The sequence below is a fragment of the Pleurodeles waltl genome, chromosome 4_2, assembly GCF_031143425.1.
Source record: "Pleurodeles waltl isolate 20211129_DDA chromosome 4_2, aPleWal1.hap1.20221129, whole genome shotgun sequence".
Lineage (NCBI taxonomy): Eukaryota > Metazoa > Chordata > Amphibia > Caudata > Salamandridae > Pleurodeles > Pleurodeles waltl.
In genome coordinates this window covers 827311491-827335717 of record NC_090443.1, presented here as the reverse complement: position 1 = coordinate 827335717, position 24227 = coordinate 827311491, and the positions used below count along the sequence as shown (strand labels likewise).

The window sequence follows — 24227 nt, the reverse complement described above, 5'->3', positions numbered from 1 at the left end:
ATAACACCTGCGTGTATGCAGTGCTGTCCTCTGGAGGTGACGGCCTTGCCGGGTAACAATCTGGACTGTTGTCAGAGACCGGTGCATCATACAAGTCCCATGCACACGGGTCATCCTGCGTCATCCCCGTATGTGTTGGTGACCGTATTGGGGGTGTTGTTACTGGGGACAGCTGTGGCGAAAACATTGGTGGTGGTGTTTTGTCTCTAGGCACCTTTGTCTTTGGCTGCATTTCTCACCCTTGAAATGTCAGCTTTCTTTTAATTGGAGGAAGAGTTTGAATTTTGCCAGTCTCTTTCTGGATGTGCAGCCTCCTTTGAGTATGGTCTGGTTCCCCCATACTTATTTCCTGCTCAAATCTATGTTGTTGCATTTGGCTGGAAAGTCTGTGCTCTTCCGTGTAAGAGCCTACTTTCGGCTCCGAGGCTGCTTTTTTCGGTACCGAAGGCTTGGAAACAGTCTTTTTCGGTTCTGAAACCACTTTCTTTACTTTGGGTGTGTCGATCTCTCGGTGTCGAGATCGTTCGGAGCCGGAATCTCAACCGGAGTCTGATGTTTTCGGCAGCTGTGAGGCCTTTTTCGGTGCCGATGGTTGGTCACCGTGTTTTCGATGGGTAAAGCCATGGCCTGTTGGCGGTGGCATCCCCTTGGACTTTATGATCTTGGAGTGAGTCTTGGGCGGGGCAGTTTTACTCACAGTTTTCTGGGTTGTCGTTGGTAGCTCACTTTCGGAGTCGTCCGAGTCCGTCCCTTGTATGGAGATTCTTTCCTCCTCCTCGACGTCGATCTGTTCTGTCAGTGTCTACGCCATTTGCAGTCTTCTGGCTCTTCGATCGCATAGGGTCTTTTTCGATCGAAATGCCCGGCATGCCTCGCAGGTATCCTCCCTTTGTTCTGGTGATAGACACAGGTTACAGACCAAGTGTTGGTCTGTATAAGGATACTTCGCGTGGCAATTCGGGCAGAAGCGCAAAGGAGGTCCGGTCCATTAGTTTCGTCGATGGACGCGGTCAGGCCGACCAGGCCCTGCTGAAGAGCGGAAGCCCCGAAGGGCCGCCGGAGCGATTCTTCTATTGGTGTCGATATCCTAACACTAAACCGGTATCAAGCGCGAACAATACCGTTGAATTTTCGATAATTAGCTAACTTTCCCAATTCGAAATACGGAGCGAAGAGGAACACGTCCGACCCGATGGCGGAAAGAAAACAATCTAAGATGGCCCATGCGCAATGGAGCCGAAAGGGAGGAGTCCCTCGGTCTCGTGACTCGAAAAGACTTCTTCGAAGAAAAACAACTTGTAACACTCCGAGCCCAACACTAGATGGCAGGATAATGCACAGCATGTGTATCTGCAGCTACACATGCCATCGAACACATATATATATGCATGCCTCTGCAGGTCGATAGAGTATCAACCAGAAACATTATCACTTGAAGGTAAGTAACTTCTTCTGATGGACAATTCTGTCTGCAGATTCCTCACCTCTTTAATCAATACCAAAGCAATAAGCTCAAAAGGAGGTTCTGAGGAGAAACACAGATGAGTTGTGTTCTATGGACTCCGCAAGCCCACACTAGAAAGAATGACATACCACAAGAAGCAGAATAACCCTGTGGCTCCAATTGTGCATGCTCTTGCTGAAAAAAGGAAGGTTAGAGAGAATTTGTTTCCCTTGGCAAGAGACTTGCTGACAACAAAATGTCTGGTAAAGACATTCAAATGCATAAACATCATACAAGGTCCATATAGGTTGATGCTTATTGTAGCCCATAGGTTGATGCTTATTTTTAAATTCCAATCAATGTTTCATTTTTTTCCAGAACTCAATGTGAACAATATAACCAAGTCCATAGTGGCAAGACCAGGACTAAGAAGTTCTCTAGCAACTACAAACAACTTCTGAGAAGTGGCTGCTTATATGATCCAGCAATAGAGGAACAACCAACCATGTTATCTCCTATAGTGTGTGAAAACAATGTGTCAGCATGCACATAGCATGACAGAAGCAAAAAGCCACACTGCAAGAGGGAAACCTTGTCTTTTCCATGAATTCAGTGTACAAAACATTGCCGTCAGCCAGAGCATTAAGGACAAGCTGCACCATAATGTCTGAACTTGTGGCACTGGGCAGTATGTGATTGGGTGAGAGAAGAAAAATGTTAAGTGTCTGATATGCTAGATGATGATGGCAAGCCAACTTACAGTGGACTAATTGTGCGGAAGCTGGTTTATTACCAATTGACCTAAGCCCAACAACATCTTATTCAAAGGCAATGTGATTTCTGACATAGAGGAGCAGTCTTCGAAATTTCAATACAAAGAATGGTTCTGATCTCCGTCAAAGATAAAGGCAATTCAAGGACCTCAGTTGTCTTGCTTAACTTTTCCATGAAGTAAGTGTGTGTGAGTGTGTGTGTGTGTGTGTGTGTGTATCTATATATATATATATATGGAAAATGTCACTTACCCAGTGTACATCTGTTCGTGGCATTAGTCGCTGCAGATTCACATGCTGTGCACATCCCGCCATCTGGTGTTGGGCTCGGAGTGTTACAAGTTGTTTTTCTTCAAAGAAGTCTTTTCGAGTCACGAGATCGAGGGACTCCTCCCATTTCGGCTCCATTGCGCATGGGAGTCGACTCCATCTTAGATTGTTTTTTCCCACAGAGGGTGAGGTAGGAGTTGTATATGCTAGTAATAGTGCCCATGCAATGGAGTGAATACGTATGTACATAATGTAGTTTAAAGTAATATATATATTTACAAATATACAGATGTTCAAGATCAACTTCTAAACGGCTACAGGCTCCAGGGGAGGCGGGTGGGCGCATGTGAATCTGCAGCGACTAATGCCACGAACAGATGTACACAGGGTAAGTGGCATTTCCGTTCGGTGGCATGTGTAGCTGCAGATACACATGCTGTGCATAGACTAGTAAGCAGTTATCTCCCCAAAAGCGGTGGTTCAGCCTGTAGGAGTTGAAGTTGTCTGAAACAATGTTCGTAGTACTGCTTGGCCTACTGTGGCTTGCTGTGTTGTTAGCACGTCTACACAGTAGTGTTTGGTAAATGTATGAGGCGTAGACCATGTAGCTGCCTTACATATTTCTGTCATTGGAATATTTCCTAGAAAGGCCATGGTAGCACCTTTCTTTCTAGATGAGTGTGCCTTTGGTGTAATAGGCAGTTCTCTTTTAGCTTTAAGATAACAGGTTTGAATGCATTTAACTATCCGTCTGGCAATGCCTTGCTTAGAAATTGGATTTCCTGTATGAGGTTTTTGGAAAGCAATAAATAATTGTTTTGTTTTGCGAATTAGTTTTGTTCTGTCAATGTAGTACATTAACGCTCTTTTGATGTCCAATGTATGTAGTGCTCTTTCAGCTACAGAGTCTGGCTGTGGGAAGAACACTGGTAATTCTACTGTTTGATTTAAGTGGAACGGTGATATGACTTTTGGTAAAAATTTAGGATTTGTTCGTAGAACTACTTTATGCTTGTGTATCTGAATAAATCGTTCTTGTATGGTAAATGCTTGAATCTCACTTACTCTTCTTAAAGATGTGATGGTAATTAAAAATGCAACTTTCCATGTTAAGTATTGCATTTCACAAGAGTGCATGGGCTCAAAAGGTGGACCCATGAGTCGTGTTAAGACAATGTTGAGGTTCCATGAAGGAACTGGTGGTGTCCTTGGTGGTATAATTCTCTTTAGACCTTCCATAAATGCTTTTATGACTGGTATTCTAAATAGAGAAGTTGAGTGCGTAATTTGCAGGTAAGCTGAAATTGCTGTAAGATGTATTTTAATGGAAGAAAAAGCTAGCTTTGATTTTTGCAAATGTAGTAAGTATCCTACGATGTCTTTGGCAGATGCGTGTAAGGGTTGAATTTGATTATTGTGGCAGTAATAGACAAATCTTTTCCACTTATTTGCATAGCAATGTCTAGTGGTAGGTTTCCTAGCTTGTTTTATGACCTCCATACATTCCTGTGTAAGGTCTAAATGTCCGAACTCTAGGACTTCAGGAGCCAGATAGCTAGATTCAGCGATGCTGGATTTGGGTGTCTGATCTGTTGTTTGTGTTGCGTTGACAGATCTGGTATGTTTGGTAGTTTGACATGAGGCACTACTGAGAGGTCTAGTAGTGTTGTGTACCAAGGTTGCCTTGCCCATGTCGGTGCTATTAGTATGAGTTTGAGTTTGTTTTGACTCAGCTTGTTTACTAGATATGGAAGGAGTGGGAGAGGGGGAAAAGCGTAAGCAAATATCCCTGACCAACTCATCCATAACGCATTGCCCTGAGACTGATCTTGTGGGTACTTGGATGCGAAGTTTTGGCATTTTGCGTTTTCCTTTGTTGCAAATAGATCTATTTGTGGCGTTCCCCAACTCTGGAAGTAAGTATTCAGTATTTGGGGGTGAATCTCCCATTCGTGGATCTGTTGGTGATCCCGAGAAAGATTGTCCGCTAGCTGGTTCTGAATTCCTGGAATAAATTGTGCTATTAGGCGAATGTGGTTGTGAATCGCCCAATGCCATATTTTCTGTGCCAGGAGACACAACTGTGTTGAGTGTGTGCCTCCCTATTTGTTTAGGTAATACATCGTTGTCATGTTGTCTGTTTTGACAAGAATGTGTTTGTAGCTTATTATGGGTTGAAATGCTTTCAGCGCTAGAAATACTGCCAATAGTTCTAAGTGATTTATGTGAAACTGTTTTTGGTGAGTGTCCCATTGTCCTTGGATGCTGTATTGATTGAGGTGTGCTCCCCACCCTATCATGGAGGCATCTGTTGTTATTACGTATTGTGGCACTGGGTCTTGGAAAGGCCGCCCTTGGTTTAAATTTATACTGTTCCACCATTGAAGCGAGGTGTATGTTTGGCGGTCTACCAACACCAGATCTAGAATTTGACCCTGTGCTTGTGACCACTGTGATGCTAGGCACTGTTGTAAGGGCCGCATGTGCAACCTTGCGTTTGGGACAATGGCTATGCATGAGGACATCATGCCTAGGAGTTTCATCACCTTTTTGACTTGTATTTTTTGATTTGGATACATGGCCTGTATTACATTGTGAAATGCCTGAACCCTTTGTGGACTTGGATTGGCAATCCCTTTTGTTGTGTTGATTGTCGCCCCTAAGTATTGCTGTGTTTGACACGCCAGAAGGTGTGAATTTGTGTAGTTGATTGAGAAACCTAGTTTGTGTAGGGTTTCTATGACATACTTTGTGTGTTGTGAACACCTTTCTAGAGTGTTGGTTTTGATTAACCAATCGTCTAGGTACGGGAACACATGTATTTGCTGCCTTCTGATATGTGCAGCTACGACTGCTAGGCACTTTGTAAAAACTCTTGGCGCAGTTGTTATTCCGAATGGCAACACCTTGAATTGGTAATGTGTTCCTTGGAATACAAACCTTAAGTACTTTCTGTGTGAAGGATGTATCGGTATATGGAAATATGCATCCTCTAGGTCTAGTTTTGTCATGTAGTCTTGTTGTTTGAGTAGTGGGATTACGTCTTGTAATGTCACCATGTGAAAGTGATCTGATTTGATGTAGGTATTTAATGTTCGGAGATCTAATATAGGTCTCAGAGTCTTGTCTTTTTTGGGTATGAGAAAGTACAGAGAGTAAACTCCTGTTCCTTTCTGGTGTTCTGGTACTAATTCTATTGCTTCTTTTAGTAATAATGCCTGAACTTCTAGTCCTAGAAGATCTATATGTTGTTTTGACATATTGTGTGTTTTCGGTGGCACGTTTGGAGGGAATTTGAGAAATTCTATGCAATAACCATGCTGGATAATTGCCAGTACCCAAGTGTCTGTTGTTATCTCCTCCCAATGTTTGTAAAATAGTCTTAGTCTCCCCCCCACAGGTGTTATGTGTTGGGGATGTGTGACTTGGAAGTCACTGTTTGTTTTGAGGGGTTTTGGGGCTTTGGAACTTCCCTCTATTTTTTGGGAATTGTGCCCCTCTATATTGCCCCGGAAAACTTCCCCGCTGGTATTGGCTTTGATAAGTGGGCCTTGCTTGTGAGGTTGTGGCCTCTGTAGGTTGACCTCGAAACCCTCCCCTAAATGGTGTTTTGCGAAATGTGCCTCTGCTTTGTGGGGAGTAGAGTGCGCCCATGGCTTTTGCGGTATCAGTATCTTTTTTGAGTTTTTCAATAGCAGTGTCGACTTCCGGCCCAAACAACTGCTGTTCATTAAAGGGCATATTCAGCACGGCTTGTTGTATTTCCGGCTTGAATCCTGACGTACGCAACCATGCGTGTCTCCTTATTGTTATTGCAGTATTTACTGTCCTTGCAGCTGTATCTGCTGCGTCCACTGATGACCGTATCTGAGTATTGGAGATACTTTGTCCTTCTTCTACCACTTGTTGTGCCCTTTTCTGGAACTCTTTGGGTAAGTGCTCTATGAAATGCTGCATTTCGTCCCAATGAGCTCTATCGTATCTTGCCAAAAGTGCTTGTGAATTGGCAATACGCCATTGGTTTGCTGCTTGTGCTGCAACTCTTTTACCCGCAGCATCGAATTTACGACTCTCCTTGTCTGGAGGTGGTGCATCTCCCGAGGTATGAGAGTTTGCTCTCTTGCGAGCTGCCCCAACAACCACAGAATCTGGTGTTAATTGCTGCGTAATATAAACAGGGTCTGTTGGTGGTGGCTTATACTTTTTTCCACCCTTGGAGTTATGGCTCTGCCTTTAACAGGCTCCTGAAATATTTGTTTTGAATGTTTTAGCATTCCTGGGAGCATAGGTAAGCTTTGGTATTGGCTATGAGTGGAGGAGAGTGTATTAAATAAAAAGTCATCCTCAATTGGTTCTGAATGCAAGGTGACGTTATGAAACGCAGCTGCCCTTGAGACCACCTGCGTGTAGGATGTACTGTCTTCAGGTGGCGACGGCCTTGTAGGGTAACAGTCTGGGCTGTTATCTGATACAGGAGCATCATAAAGGTCCCATGCATCAGGATCATCTTGACTCATTGCAGTATGAGTCAGAGATTGCATCAGTGGTGGAGTGGCTACCGGTGATGTGTGCATTGATGGTGGTGGAGATGGTGGTGGAGTTGTTTGTCTTGCCACCTTTGCCTGTGGCTGCTTGTCCTTTTCTTGAAAGGCAAGTCTTCTTTTCATCTTAATTGGGGGAAGAGTGCTTATCTTCCCTGTGTCTTTTTGAATGTGGAGCCTTCTTTGAGTGTAGTCTGGCTCAACAGATTGAAGTTCCTCTCCGAACTTATGTCCTTGCATCTGGGAGGACAATCCCTGTTCCTCTGTGTAGGAACCTGTTTTCGGTTCCGATGCTGGATGTTTCGAATCAAAATCTTTTCGGTCGCCTTTTTGGGCTCCGAGGCAACCTTCTTTATTTTCGGCGTCGTGGTTTCTCGGTGCCGAACCATTTCGGTGCCACTGTCTCGGTGCCGAATCTGTTCGGGGCCGGTGTCTCGGGCCCGAGATTGCTGTGTGGCGGTATCTCGTCCGGAGTCGGATGACTTCGCCACATGCACGCCCTTTTTCGGTGCCGATGATCGGTCACCTATCTTTTGGGTTAAGCCATGGCCTGTTGGCGGTGGCGTCCCCTGGGCTTTTGTTGTCTTCTCGTGAGTTTTATGTTTCGATGTCTTACTCACGGTTTTCGCGTTTCTTCGGGATCGAGCTCGTCCGAGTCCGATTCATGGATGCCGAAGCTTTCTTCTTCCTCCTCGAAACACCCTTGTCCTGTCGGCGCCGACGCCATCTGCAGTCTTCTTGCTCTTCGGTCTCTTAATGTCTTCCTCGACCGAAACGCTCAACAGGCTTCACAGGTATCCTCCTTGTGCTCTGGAGACAGACACAAATTACAGACCAGATGCTGATCTGTATATGGATACTTGTTATGGCATTTTGGGCAGAAGCGGAATGGGGTCCGTTCCATCAGCCTTGAAGCGACACGTGGCCGGGCCGACCAGGCCCCGACGGGGGGATCGAAAAAAACCCAAAGGGCCACCGGAGCTCTTCAAAAGTCGGTGTCGATCTGTTATAACTAACCCGATACCGAACGCAAACAATACCGACGATTTTTCCGAGATTCTAACTAACTTTCCGACCCGAAACACGGAGCGAAAAGGAACACGTCCGAGCCCGATGGCGGAAAAAAAACAATCTAAGATGGAGTCGACGCCCATGCGCAATGGAGCCGAAATGGGAGGAGTCCCTCGATCTCGTGACTCGAAAAGACTTCTTCGAAGAAAAACAACTTGTAACACTCCGAGCCCAACACTTGATGGCGGGATGTGCACAGCATGTGTATCTGCAGCTACACATGCCACCGAACATATATATGTATATATGGAAAATGTCACTTACCCAGTGTACATCTGTTCGTGGCATGAGACGCTGCAGATTCACATGCTGTGCATTATCCTGCCATCTAGTGTTGTGCTCGGAGTGTAACAAGTTGTTTTTCTTCGAAGAAGTCTTTTCGAGTCACAAGATCGAGGGACTCCTCCCCTTTCGGCTCCATTGCGCATGGGCGTCGACTCCATCTTAGATTGTTTTCCCCGCAGAGGGTGAGGTAGGAGTTGTGTATATAGTAATAGTGCCCATGCAATGGAGTAAGTATGTATGTACATAATGTGTCAAAAAGTGATATATATATTTACAGATTTACAAATGTACAAGTTTATTTTTATCAACTTATAATGGCTACAGGCTCCCGGGGAGGTGGGAGGGCGCATGTGAATCTGCAGCGTCTCATGCCAGGAACAGATGTACACTGGGTAAGTGACATTTTCCGTTCGATGGCATGTGTAGCTGCAGATACACATGCTGTGCATAGACTAGTAAGCAGTTATCTCCCCAAAAGCGGTGGTTTAGCCTGTAGGAGTTGAAGTTGTTTGAAATAATGTTCGTAATACTGCCTGTCCTACTGTGGCTTGTTGTATTTTTAACACATCCACACAGTAATGTTTGGTGAATGTATGAGGCGTTGACCATGTGGCTGCCTTACAGATTTCTGTCATTGGTATATTTCCTAGAAAGGCCATGGTGGCGCCTTTCTTTCTAGTGGAGTGTGCCTTTGGTGTAATAGGCAGTTCTCTCTTTGCTTTAATATAGCAGGTTTTAATACACTTAACTATCCATCTGGCAATGCCTTGTTTGGATATTGGATTTCCTGCATGAGGTTTTTGAAAAGCTACAAACAATTGTTTTGTTTTCTCGAAATTGTTTGGTTCTATCAATGTAATACATTAGTACCCTTTTGATGTCTAATGTATGTAATGCTCTTTCAGCTACAGAGTCTGGTTGTGGAAAAAATGCTGGTAGTTCTACAGTTTGATTTAAGTGGAACGGTGATATAACTTTTGGTAAAAATTTGGGATTTGTGCGTAGAACCACCTTATGCTTGTGTATTTGTATAAAGGGTTCCTGTATGGTAAATGCTTGTATTTCACTTACTCTTCTAAGAAATGTTATAGCTTTTAGGAAGGCTACTTTCCATGTTAAGTATTGCATTTCACAAGAGTGCATGGGTTCAAATGGTGGACCCATGAGTCGTGTTAATACAATATTGAGATTCCATGAAGGTACTGGTGGTGTCCTTGGGGGAATGATTCTTTTTAGACCCTTCATAAATGCTTTTATGACTGGGATTCTAAAGAGTGATGTTGAATGTGTAATTTGCAGGTAGGCAGAAATTGCTGTGAGATGTATTTTGATGGATGAAAAAGCTAGCTTAGATTTTTGTAAGTGTAATAAGTAGCTTACAATGTTTTTTGTTGACGCATTTAGTGGTTGAATTTGATTATTATGATAGTAATAAACACATCTTTTCCATTTATTTGCGTAGCAATGTCTTGTGGTAGGTTTCCTAGCTTGTTTAATGACCTCCATACATTCTTGTGTAAGGTCTAGATGTCCAAATTCTAAGACTTCAGGAGCCAGATTGCTAGATTGAGCGATGCTGGATTCGGGTGTCTGATCTGTTGTTTGTGTTGAGTTAACAGGTCTGGTCTGTTTGGTAGTTTGACATGAGGTACTACTGACAGGTCTAGTAGTGTTGTGTACCTTGGTTGGCGAGCCCAAGTTGGTGCTACTAGTATTAGTTTGAGTTTGTTTTGACTCAATTTGTTTACTAGATACGGAAGGAGTGGGAGAGGGGGAAAAGCGTAAGCAAATATCCCTGACCAACTCATCCATAACGCATTGCCCTTGGATTGAGGGTGTGGGTATCTGGATGCGAAGTTTTGGCATTTTGAGTTTGCTTTTGTTGCGAATAGGTCTATTTGCGGTGTTCCCCAGTTTTGGAAGTAAGTTTGCAGTATCTGGGGATGAATTTCCCATTTATGGGTCTGTTGGTGATCTCGACTGAGATTGTCGGCCAACTGGTTTTGAATTCCTGGGATGTACTGTGCTATTAGGCGAATGTGATTGTGAATCGCCCAATGCCAAATCTTTTGTGCTAAGAGACACAGCTGTGATGAGTGTGTCCCTCCCTGTTTGTTTAGGTAATACATTATTGTCATGTTGTCTGTTTTGACAAGAATGTGTTTGTGGGCTATTATCGGTTGAAATGCTTTCAATGCTAGAAACACTGCTAGTAGTTCTAGCTGATTTATATGAAGTTGTTTTTGTTGAGTGTCCCATTGTCCCTGGATGCTGTGTTGGTTGAGGTGTGCTCCCCCCCCCTACCATGGAAGCATCTGTTGTGATGACGTATTGAGGCACTGGGTCCTGGAAAGGCCGCCCTTGGTTTAAATTTATAGGATTCCACAATTGAAGTGAGGTGTGTGTTTGGCGGTCTAGCAACACTAGATCTTGAAGTTGACCCTGTGCTTGTGTCCATTGTGTCGCTAGGCACTGCTGTAAGGGCCGCATGTGTAATCTTGCGTTTGGGACAATGGCTATGCATGAAGACATCATGCCTAGAAGTTTCATCACCAACTTTACTTGATACTGTTGGTTTGGGTGCATGCTTTGTATTACTTTTTGGAATGCTTGTACCCTTTGTGGACTTGGAGTGGCAATCCCTTTTTCTGTGTTGATTGTTGCTCCTAAGTATTCTTGTATTTGACACGGTTCTAAGTGTGACTTTAGGTAGTTTATTGAGAACCCTAGCTTGTGAAGGGTTTCTATGACGTATTTTGTGTGTTGAAGACAGTTTCTGAGTGCTGGTTTTTATTAACCAATCGTCTAGATACGGGAATACGTCTAGATGCTGTCTTCTGATATGTGCGGCTACTACTGCAAGGCATTTGTAAATACCCTTGGTGCTGTTGTTATCCCGAATGGTAACACTTTGAATTGGTAATGTACTCCTTGGATTACAAACCTTAAGTATTTCCTGTGTGAAGGATGTATGGGTATATGGAAGTAAGCATCCTTGAGGTCTAATGTTGACATGTAGTCTTGTTGTTTGAGCAAGGGAATCACGTCTTGAAGTGTTACCATGTGAAAGTGATCTGATTTGATGTAAAGATTTAGTGTTCTGAGATCTAAGATGGGTCTCAGTGTTTTGTCCTTTTTTGGTATTAGAAAATACAGGGAATAAACACCTGTTCCTTTCTGATGGTTGGGTACTAGTTCTATTGCCTCTTTTTGTAACAACGCTTGGACTTCTAGTTGTAATAGATCCAAGTGCTGTTTGGACATGTTGTGTGCTTTTGGAGGCACATTTGGTGGTAATTGTAGGAATTCTATGCAATAACCATGTTGGATAATGGCTAGGACCCACGAGGCCGTCGTTATTACTTCCCAATTTTTGTAATAATCTGTGAGTCTCCCCCCCACTGGTGTTATGTGTTGGGGATTTGTGACATTGAAGTCACTGTTTAGTTTGCGGGGTTTTTGGGCTTTGGAATTTCCCTCTTGTTTTAGAGAACTGTCCACCTCTAAATTGTCCCCGAAAGCCTCCTCTTTGGTACTGGCCCTGGTATGTGGGTCTGGCCTGTGAGGTTGAAGGTTCTGTGCTTTGGGCTCGAAACCCCCCTCTAAAGTGTGGCTTCCTAAAGGTGCCTCTGCTCTGTGGGGAGTAGAGTGCACCCATGGCTTTGGCCGTGTCCGTGTCTTTCTTTAGCTTCTCTATAGCTGTATCCACCTCCGGCCCAAACAACTGTTGTCCATTAAAAGGCATATTAAGCACAGCCTGCTGGATCTCTGGCTTAAATCCGGAGGTGCGTAGCCATGTGTGTCTCTGAATAGTGACCACTGTGTTTACTGTTCTGGAGGCTGTGTCCGCTGCGTCCATAGCTGATCGTATCTGGTTGTTGGAGATACTTTGGCCCTCCTCCACCACTTGTTGTGCACGCTTTTGAAACTCTTTGGGAACATGTTCAATGAAATGCTGCATTTCGTCCCAATGAGCCCTGTCATATCTTGCCAATAAAGCCTGTGAATTGGCAATGCGCCATTGATTGGCTGCCTGTGCTGCAAACCTTTTCACTGCTGCATCAAACTTTCGACTTTCTTTGTCGGGTGGTGGTGCATCCCCAGAAGTCTGTGAGTTTGCCCTTTTCCGGGCTGCGCCAACTACCACCGAGTCAGGTGTTAGTTGTTGCATGATGTACACAGGGTCCGTAGGGGGAGGTTTGTACTTCTTCTCCACCCTAGGTGTAATGGCTCTGCCTTTGACGGGGTTTTGAAACACTTGTTTTGCGTGTTTTAACATGCCTGGTAACATCGGCAGACTCTGGTATTGGTTATGTGTTGATGACAGGGTATTGAATAAAAAGTCATCCTCAATAGGTTCAGCATGCAGTGCTACATTGTGAAAAGTAGCTGCTCTGGACACCACCTGCATGTAAGCAGTACTGTCTTCTGGTGGTGATGGTCTTGCCGGGTAGCAATCAGGACTATGGTCAGATACTGGTGCATCGTATAGATCCCATGCATCTGGGTCATCCTGGCTCATCCCTGTGTGCGTTGGTGATTGCATCATTGGGGGTGTTGCAATTGGTGACAGTTGCGTCGAGTGCTGTGGCGATGGCTGTGGTGAAAAACGTGGTGGAGTTTTTTCTTTAGCCACTTTTGCTTTTGGATATGGGGCCTTCTTTGTGTATAGTCTGGCTCTCCCATCTCTAATTCTTGTCCAAATTTATGGCCTTGTAGTTGCTCTGTTTCGGCTCCGAGGCTGGGTGTTTCGGCACCGAAACTTTTTCCCGCAGTCTTTTTCGGCTCCGAAGCCACCTTTTTCGGTTTCGGGGTGCCGATGTCTCGGTGCCGAGTTTGGTCGGAGCCAGTATCTTGGTGCCGAGTAGACTCTGTGCCGGTATCTCGACCGGAGTCGGATGTCTTCAACACGTGTGTGCCCTTTTTCGGTGCCGATGGTTGGTCACCGTGCTTACGGGTTAAGCCATGGCCTGCCGGCGGTGGCGTCCCCTGGGCTTTCATTATCTTTGTGTGAGTTTTGGCCGGGGCAGGTTTACTCACGGTTTGTTGCCTCGCCGGCTGCTCACTTTCGGCCTCGTCCGATTCCGAATCAGGAATGGAGAAAGTCTCCTCTTCTTCGATGTCGTGGTGTCCTGCCGGCGTCAACGCCATTTGAAGCCTTCGAGCTCTCCGGTCCCGTAGCGTCTTCTTCGACCGAAATGCCCGACAGGCCTCGCAGGTATCCTCCTTGTGTTCGGGGGACAAACACAAATTACAGACCAAATGCTGGTCTGTATAAGGATACTTATTGTGGTATTCGGGGCAGAAGCGGAATGGGGTCCGTTCCATGAGCCTTGAAGACGCAAGCGGTCGGGCCGACCAGGCCCCGCCGGGGAAGGGAAGCCCCGAAGGGCTACCAGAGCTCTTCTTTTCTTCGGTGTCGATCTGCTATTACTAACCCGATACCGAACGCAAACAATACCGTCGAATTTTCCGAGATTTAACTAACTTTCCGAACCGAAACACGGAGCGAAGAGGAACACGTCCGAACCCGATGGCGGAAAGAAAACAATCTAAGATGGAGTCGATGCCCATGCGCAATGGAGCCAAAAGGGGAGGAGTCCCTCGGTCTCGTGACTCGAAAAGACTGCTTCGAAGAAAAACAACTTGTAACACTCCGAGCCCAACACTAGATGGCAGGATAATGCACAGCATGTGTATCTGCAGCTACACATGCCATCGAACATATATATATATTCTGATGTCCTCAGAAGGGACAGTCAGGAGGCAATGAGGAATAACAACATCAGAAAAGCACAGATCATGTTCCTTCTGGGACCTAAACTGGGAACCCCATCAAGTAGGATGAGAGAGAATCCTCATCCACAGTATTGCTGGGGAGACTAACACACTCAACTGTGACTTGAGCAAGTGTTGTGGGAGCGTTATTAGAAGAACACCCCATATTTCCTAAACAAGGAGTCAGAGACGGCATCACAGATGATGTTGAACTCACTAGCAGTGAAGCAAGCGGTGATGCCTTTGATGGGAAAAGCACAGCCACTGATGCAGAAAGTGTGTCAGATTGATGGGCAGAGTAGACGTGTAAGGGAAGAAGCTAGAAGCAAGTGCATAGTCAAAGAATCAGGTGCACTAGAGGAGGGCAACTACAGTCAACAGAGCCTGTGTGAAAGCCATCACCTCAGCAAGGGCAACACCAGGTGCCAGAAAAGCCAGGAGTCGAGTCAGCAGAGTTGAACACATTCCGGAATAACGCCAGGCCCTGGCGGCTGACTCATGACCACCAAATTAGGAACCTGATCCAAAGACGATGGAGAGATCAAAGTCAGGAACAGAATTTAAGGACTCTGAGACCTGTACCCATAGTGGGATCGTCTTTCAGACAAAGATGAATCTCCTGCTCCCCCGCAAGGCAATGGAGTAGGAAGGTTTCCTTGCAAAAAAGACCACATCACCACCTCTGTCTCGCGAGCAGGGTCAGCATACTTGGAGATCTCCAGGTGCGGACAAAAGCCCCACCCTGTTTTAATCAGACACTAAAGGCAAGCAGTCACATTCAGGGATGCCATTAATGCACATGAAGAGTCTGGACTTCATGGACAGATGCCATGAGCCCAAATAAGACTCCCTGGAACAGCAGGACCAGAATCTATGTCAAAGTGATCTTCAGTCACATTCTCTTAATCACTACAAAACACTATGCATGTAAAATAATTTGGAGCGGAGAGTAACTCCAGATCCGTCTGGAACAATGCAGAACAAAACAGAACTTGTGCCAGGGTGCTGTGTGGGTTAAAATGTGGATCTGTGTAGTCACATTTTGGGGAATAAGGGGCACAGAAGTGGGGTTTATTACATGGCTCGACCTGCCAGCAAAACAATGCTATTTCAACTTTTATGGATCCTGTGTGGCGCCTTATGAAGATTAAAGAGGTGAGGAATCTTCAGTTAGAAGTATCCATTAGACACAAATGAGTATCAGCATGCACTAATATTGCAAGGAGTATAAGTATGCATGCAGATATGCAATGTAAATATGCATTAATTTCCTGATCCTCTACATCCTCATTAATTTTGGGACGTTCCTATCCCGTTTCAACCTTGAAAATGCATTTACTCATATCTAGAGGTAAGTGCGCCACCAAATTAACAGGTAGAGTCAGCCAAGGCAGATCCAAGGGTCGGCTCTAGCTCTAAGAGCCTGCACATGAGCTGAGCCTTGAGAAAGATGGCAACAAACATCACGTTTGAATAGGATAAGATTTTTAAAAAAGTATATTCTTTATAACGAAGAAGTGTTTCACTTTAATACATCAGAACGTATTTCTGCATTAAGAAGTATATATTAAACTTGAGAGGCTTTAAAGATAAAATGAGAAGCATTCTTCTCACCTGCTTCCTGACACTGACCTAAGAGGCAAGTTAGTTGTCATATGTACCCTATACGTGGCCTAAATTCATATTATAGATAGAGCAACATTATAAGCTATTAAATCAAACACAAGAGATTTTTGTACAGTGCACATTCTGAAGTCACGGATTTGAAAGTGCTATCATAAGGGATAATGAACAAAAAAGTAGGCCCGATTAACTAAAGTATTTGCTGTGGATCACAAAGCCTGTTTAAGCATGGATGCCAGGATCGAACCTAGATTTTCCAGTTTCAAACTCTACAATTCAGCCACTAAATGGCTCTCACCTTCTCACCTGAAAGGTGCTAAAATGTTGGCGGAAGATATTAGAGTTTGAGTGACAAGCAGAATCCACATTTCTGACAGTTTTGCATATATTGAACCTTTCCCAAGGACATACAAGGGGCTTAACAACAGGCAGGGGCTATGTTACACCTTTTTTTTGGAAGAGCAAGATTCGTCAGGCTTCACAGAATGCTGCCCCAAGCCTAGGATTCGAACCTGGTACCCCATGTTGCATGGTCGGCAGCTGTAGTCACTAGGCCGCATTGCCTCCCATGAAAGGTAGACTGATTTTGGGCTCAATGTTTCCAGGTATCCCACTTATACCCCACCACCGCCAAAAGGTAATAAGTGGCTATTTGCAGGGTGGCAAACTACCTGAAAATTATTGGTGAGTACGCCGTACTTAATCTGAGCCAGTGGCACTGATCTTATACCACCAGGGTATAATGCAGAGATTCTGAAAGAACTTTGGTTCACACTGTTTGGTGTCTGCTACTCTTGGTGCTGTTTAGTAGAACATCATTACACGTAACTTTTATAATGATATTGTTTAAGAAACACAGGCTGCAAGAATGTATAAAATGTGTCTGCCGAAACATCTAGCTTCCACAGAAGGATTGTGAAGATGGCCTTGTTGAACAGGTGGCAACTTTAAGGACTTCAAACACAAATGAATCTTAGAGTATGTTACTAAGGACTAAAATAGAAAACAAAGTGCTGAGACACTATGTGCATCTTATACAATCTTCGCATTGTTAAGAAGTCAAAAGAAACCAGTGTAAAAGCAAAAACTAAAAGTTAGCTGTAAAAACAAAGCCATATGACCCTTGCACCGCATGCACTGTGATGACAATAGAATCATGCAATGTGCTAATCATTACACAACATGAATGAATGAAAACATAGCAGAACCACTGTGTTCTAGTGATAAGCGCACATTCTCAGTCAAAACCAAAATGTGTTTTTAAAAGATGAATACAGTCAAAACATAAACACCACCTGCACTGCATCAGCACTTGAGCTGGGGTCGGAGGATCCCCATTGTGCACCCTTTGGGCCGCCAGTGTTGACCCAGGAATTGGAGCGGTCTAACCCCTGGCCAGGTAACAGAAAGCAAGTGAGAAGGAAGTCAGTGTTAGGCGATGCATGCTATGCAATAATACAGTAGTGCTAAGACATTGTGATTATTATAAGGATATATGCAATGGATTCTTCTCTAAGGCACTTGAATGGTATGTGCATGCACATCATCTAGTTCTTTTGACAATCTGGTGAGCTTATGCTAACTAATCTTTAGATCTGTCAAACACTCCTGTATTTTCATTACACCATAGGAAATATAATGGGCTACAACTGTACAATATGTGGTCAGACATCTATCACATAGGTAAAGAATTCAAAAACGTACTAATGAGCACCCCTTGGCATAATCGAATAATCTCTCCCATTGCATAACATTTTATAAAGATCACAAATTAATAATGGAGCAAAATCTCTTAGAAATGTTATTTGCTACAAGCAGTGTTACACAATCAAGCCGCGTAAACAATTAGCAATTAAAAACGAGGTATTATACAAAAAATCTGACACAGTGGTAAACTGAGAAAGACAACATGCATTAATTTAATGGAAGCACATCACTGGATGTTGTCTAGCACAATCGGCCTTCCCTAGAATTTAAGAAATCGATTCATATGTTGAAGATCGGCACTGATAAATATTTACATTTTCTCTCACTCTAAATGCCAATTTCTGACATAATCACAAGTCAAAAACAGAAAATCACATTTAAGAGATAAACTTTTGTAAAAGGAGGCACGGTGTACAAACACGGTACATGTTTGGTATAAGAAACATTAACAGAGCATTAAGACTGACCCCCTGCACAACAAACCTGTCAACAATCAAATAAACACATGGACTAATTGATACTGTGCTAACTATAGCTCATTGTAAAGTTTTATGTCACACAACCAAATACTCTAATAGAGGAAGTCGGTGTGAAAGTCACTTCAATATATATAGGTGCTATATTTATAATGCAAAAAGTGGCAATTATTTTCCCTGCCATGCAGTAAAGAAGTGTCATATATCTAATACTTGTAGATGGTGATTACATCTTACATCTGGTAGCACCATGCCTATGCATGCCATGAGTCGCCTGCAAAAGCCACCTACAGCCTGAATACCTCAACCCTTGGAATGGTACTGAACCAGCAGCTCAGACACCTCCAAATCCCATCACCTCCCTAATTATAAAACCTTCACAGGCTAGAAATATTTAGCAGCGCCTACACCCTAAACATACTTACTGGACCTGGCTAGATTTACTTAAAGAGAAGTTGCTGAAACCTTGTCTTGGGAGGTTGTGCGTCATAGCCGAGCTTACAAGCGGTATGTTAGAAGCAGTGCAGTAAGGTTTATCTTTAGATAGGAGTCTGACAAACCTGTCCAAGGGGGTGCAGGGCCTGGGATGGGAGCACACGTATTAAGTCCAGAGCTCTCTAGCTCTCTTTGTGCCACCTCTCCAGTGTTAAGAATGCACATTATGAGATTTAGCTGGTGGTTCTTTGCACCTGCAATTTGAGGTGCATTCGCAACACCCTGTCTTCCCGAGACAGCCCTCAGCAGTTTATCAGTCTCTGGCCACCTGTAGCATGAATAATATCAGACCATTCACAGTTCGAGCCAATGCTTAGTGGTCTCATGTCTGGGTATGTAGCAGAATACAGACAAATAATAATACACCGCTTCCTTCACTGTCAGTCTCCCTGGAGGCTGAACCCCTTCATTACAGAGACAAGAAGCTGCTTCTGAAACTTTTCCGAAACGTGTTATCAGTGCATATCCAGGCGCACATGCGTAAGCTTAGCATTGTACTGGCATGGATATGCAACCTCTGCATCAAGCTCAGTTACATCAAAGAGCTGACTGGACGGCTGGGCTGCCAATAATGTCAGGAAACATTGTGGGGAGTGGTAATAGGACAGAGCCTATGACTCTTGGAGTCAACAGAACAGCATCTTTACTTGGCCCTTTTTCTGTGGCTCCCTATAATTTTCAACTCAAAGGAACAGTTTGCCAACTAAAGAACAAAATGGATTAAGGAAATTAACAAGCAAGGCTACGGGACAACATATTTCATCGAAAGTACAACCAAAAATTTGCATTTTTTCTGTGATGAAGAATCTCAGAAGGTAAATGTGTAAAGATGTTTTCTTGGGCACAGCACATACGCTAGACCTTAGATCCTGGGTCACTGTCAAGATGCCGGAGGAAAGTAAACTACTTTCAGACTGTTCTCAATTGTTGTAAATCACGCCCAATCATTTGACACTAGGAACGGCGACCAGTAACAATCAGGTAATTCTGCCTGACCTTGATCCAAACAACTTTAAGGCACTGCATGTGGGTGCTAGAGGGATGTCAGCTAAGACAGGGCATCATCCGGCAGCAACATGGTGGCACTGAGGGTTGCTGGAACTTGCCTGCCTTCTGACAGAGTTATCATGGTTAATACACTAGGCCCAGGGTGACAACCCAAGGGAACGCAAGTCATATCTTTGCACAGGGCTACCACAGGCAGGAAATCTTGAAAAGTTTGAAGGGCTGGTAGACTCCCTTCCAAAAGTGAGGAAAGGAGAAGTTTCCCAGGGTCTGTGGCACAGGTTAACGGCTGCCCCCCATGATACTGCTTCAAAAATGGCACTGGCTGTCCTGCCCCCTTCAATCTGCTCCATCTCTGCTTGTTAGCTCCTTGCCTTGGACTTAGCCTTGATGATGACTTAACTTAGAAGGGTTAGCCTCACTGACAGAGGACATCAAAGATTGTCTCAGAAGAGAAGCTTGTCTGGGGGCCAATTAATTGCCACACTGGTGTATACACAAGGCCCTCACTATGGGCATTCTTTGTGTAGCTGACTGAAAAACACCCCATAAGGCAAAACACGCATACAGCATCACTCACCCAAACTTATCAAACAGAGACAGTTTTGGCAAGAAAAAAAAGAAGCAGTGCGTGCAGTAATCTCACAGAAAAGCAATTAGCTATGACAGGTAAAAGGCTCTGCGTGGAAAAATAGATGCCCTTTAAATGATAACTTCAACATTGCTGTGGGGAACAGTAAAATGTGCACAAGAGGAACTAGCAGCTATAGTGGAGGGTCTCCTGCCTTGAGGACGAATGGAAAGGGACAGAGGCTTGAGGAAGGCAGCTGCTAGAGCAAGCCATGTAACATGGAGCACAGGTCTGGCTCAATAAGCTGATGTTGATGGTGGAGAAGTGTGGCTCAATGGTTAGAGCAACAGACCCTGATGCAGAAATCTGGCCCGGGACCAGGGTTAAATTCCTGCCTCGGTGGGTCTTGGGCTCAATTTCCTCAGACCTGATAATTCTCGCATCGGTGCCTAATCTAATTCATGGGTCCCACTCTGTAACTCTGGGCAATAGCTTGCTTAATCTACACAACGGCCCCAACAGCGCTGGGATGCCTGGCTTCACCTTGGAGGTTGCCCAGGAGTGGGCACCTCACAGGGAAAAGCCAGGAGGGGTTCTACAGCGGTATGTATACAGCGCCTTGAGACCCTAACGGGTGAGTAGTGCGCTATACAAATACGAAGTTTACAGTTTTACAGTTTATGTTCCTGGCAGCAGCACTTGACAGGCACTAGCCACTTAAAGTCACCTCACAGATACAAATTGTGAGAATCCTTTGTAAAGGATTCACATAACAAAAGGCTGAAAAAGATTTATAACAGGTAAATGAAAGAAAAGTTGTTGCATGTAATTTAAGCAAAACATAATTTTGATTCTTATTTGCATTTTTAATATATATTTCAAGTTCGGTATAATAGATTTACAAAGCATATCTCAGGGTAGAGAGTGAAAAACGGAAATATGGGCATATTTGAAACGTCATTATCTTGTTGCTCGGTTTATTTTGAAAAATTAATTGACAACCTGCACGAGGACCACATTGGATGCTAATATATAAGTGATACACGATATGTATAACTTTGTTTAAACGGTAAAATGTAGGAAAAGAAGAGATGATAAAGATTCCTTACATTTAAAAAATGTTTATAAGACAGGGCCACAGAAAACCATACAGTTTTTCAAAATGCAGTGCAATGTGTACATTCTGCATTACACAGCCTATCAGACCATGACAAAAGTCAAGGTTGACCCTTTAGTAAAACAGTTACAGGATGCATTCTACAACATTTAAAGCTTATGATTGAATGGCGTGACTGCGTAAGCATCAGGTGAGGGGAGTGACCGCTGGTAAGACACCAGACTACTCATTAGCAAGTTCAGCAGCTTGTTCTTCAACCTATCAGTATTCTGCACCTTGCTTCTTTATTGCAATTGTGGACAGGTCTAAAGAACGAAAGGACAGCCATGCGATTTTGCTGCCGCAGAAGGAGGAGGAATTGCATGTTCTACTGACAACTAAAAGGACTGCACCCTGGCTACTAACACCAGACAATCACCACCGTGGTACAGATTCACTCAGGGTAACCTGTGAAAATTCCATTGGGAGGGTAAAGTAATGAGTCAACAAGCAGCCCTGCAAAACACTCCTAAATAAACAAATAACTGTTGTTATTACCTTGCTGCCAATAATAGACCGCACTTCATCATCTGGCGACGTTGGTGTGCCAGATATATCTGGATTGCTATTGCTGAGGCTCCGCGAGCGATTTAAATTTAGACTTGCCGGCCTGGCTGCCGACCGAGCCATGGTGGCATAATGCATTGATCCTCCCAGGCCACCAGGACCTAGAATCAAATACACATTATTCACTTTACAAAATGGAAGACAATATTAGTTCAACAAGTAAGAAGTTGCTAAAAAGCCCCCTTTCCAAGTATGACATGCTGCAAATAATAAACATAGTTTTCATGATGTTAGTACATTCGCTACATTTCCTTGGAAAATATGGGTATAAGAGTTAGGAACACTGAAAATATATTTAAAGTAAAGAAAAATATATTTGGGGTGCATGAAAGACCACAATGTTTAAAGTTTAGTGACTTTCATCTGTTTTAGTAATACCTTTCATTAGCATAATTCAAACTACAATCTATGCAAACATGATACAACATTTATCCTAAAAAACGGTATAGGGCTCAGCAGATAACAGACTGCAGATAATTTACAAACTCTATGCAACTCTGTCAGGGTGGGGAGGGCTGAATATCCCATGTGTTCCATGTATGTAGACACTCTTACTAGCAGAACCAATTGTGCCCCTTGGGCCAAGTGGCCTATCGACTGCTTTAATTAACTCTGATGCAGAATTTTGGTCTGACGCCATAATTTAAATCATATTTACAAGCTGGCATCGATCCATACTCGTGAAAAGGCTTGGTTTTGTGCCCATTGTTAAAAAAAAAAGGGGGGGATGTGGTTCCGGACAGCTACTGAAGATTGCCTTACTTGGTTAGAAGCTTCATTCTACGCTTGCTTGCTTCTTGATGGCTTACAGAGGTGGAGAGATGTACATATGTAGATTCGTACTATCAGACATAGTTTCGTCCACTTGACAGTGTTGTCACAATATTGCCGGTTCACTGCTGCACACGTCGAGCATGTGCACTTTTTTGCCAACTATGTAAGACTTCCCGGTAGCATCTTATGTTGTTAGAAGGAACCTATTACAGAGAAAACTTAAAACTAAACAACTGGGGATCTCCATTCTATCTTTTGAGAGCAATTATATCATTCTATGATAATACCCGGGTCCAGGTTAAATTGCGGGCAGGTTCTACTATTTCCAAGAAGAGCTACGACCAATCATGAATTGAAGCAAGGATGTCCATTTACTATTTATTTAATAGTCGCTCTTACTTTTCCACCTAAAGGCAATTCCAGTATAACAACACCCCAATGTCACTTTGTGTTTGATCTTACTGCAGTCAGTCTCCAGTGGGCAATGAATGAACTAAATAAATTCAATAAGGATAACAGCTGGTAGACATGAAAATGTTTTTTTTTAAAAGCACCTCTGGCATATTGTTAAGCAGCTGATCAAGTGCCTACCCGTCGGAAAATGTGTTTACTATTTTGGGATGGTGGAACCTTCACCAACTTAATAAATGTGTTGTGGTTAGGTCTCAACACAAGTGTCAGTGAAACTCTGCTCAAACCCGGGTAGATATGGTACAAGCAGCATTCAATTCCCCAGAGAAGTTTTAAGTTCAAACAGTGGCAACATCTGCCAAGTAAAGAAAACAGCACAATAAAATTACCAAAGTAAAAAAATTAACCAAAAAAAAACATGTCAAACCCATTAAAATCAGATAAGGGGAACCGGACACATGAATTACTAAATGTTAAAGCCAAAAACCTTACAAAAAGTAAGATACTACTGAAAAGTTTCAGTCTGATATTGGCCAAGACCTTGGCCTGATTTCACACTAATCATCCTATCAAAGTTTTTACCTCTTGACTTAGGCTACTTACTGAAAGTCAGAATCCTCTGGTGGAGAAAGGTCCAAGGTTCACTTAAGTCCGATAAATCATTTTGTTTTTTATAAAATCTTTTTATTGTATTTTTACCAACAGCCAAATAGCACATTCAGATCCATCACATCATGAAGGGCTAGATACAGCATAGGGAAGATCTTAACATACAACCTAGATTCTTCCTCTCTCCTTCACATCTCCCACTTCATATCAATCATATTGTGAGCACCCGCAGTCCCATATGTTGTGAAATGTCTTTAGACAGCCTCTTGCCTTAGAGAGTGTGGGCCTGATTACAACCTTGGTGGATGGGATACTCTGTCACAAAGGTGACGGATATCCCACCCGCCGTTTTACAAGTTCCATAGGATGTAATGGAACTTGTAATACAGCGGACGGGATATCCTTCACGTTTGTGACGGAGTATCCCATCCGCCAAGATCGTAATCAGGCCATGTATGTCCTGCAGGTGCACAGATATCCAGTCCTTGTGTCCACTCATCAATGTCTGGGGCAGTAGAAGTAATCTATCACCAGGCAATGTATTTCTTGCTGAATAAGAATCCTACTGTAATAAATTGTCTAGCACCAGTGGTGTCTGCCACATCCCTCTCAAACCTAAGGAGGGCATTTGCATCGTAAGGCACCAATGGGTAACCCACTACTTTGCTCAA

The 24227-nt window shown here is 43.7% G+C and overlaps 1 protein-coding gene across 10 annotated transcripts in view; it reads right to left on the bottom strand.

Moving 5' to 3' along the window:
* Positions 1–24227, bottom strand: part of DOCK7 (dedicator of cytokinesis 7) — a 1022674-nt gene that overhangs the window by 394354 nt on the left and 604093 nt on the right. For 6 of the 10 annotated variants that reach the window (XM_069232530.1, XM_069232531.1, XM_069232532.1 and 3 more), the window contains 2 exons: positions 21694–21863; positions 17081–17176 (listed from right to left, as the gene is read on the bottom strand). In XM_069232530.1, the coding sequence (XP_069088631.1) occupies positions 17081–17176; positions 21694–21863 (266 nt within the window). The remainder of the gene's footprint in view (positions 1–17080; positions 17177–21693; positions 21864–24227) is intronic. The other 4 variants (XM_069232536.1, XM_069232537.1, XM_069232538.1 and 1 more) reach the window with 1 other exon arrangement.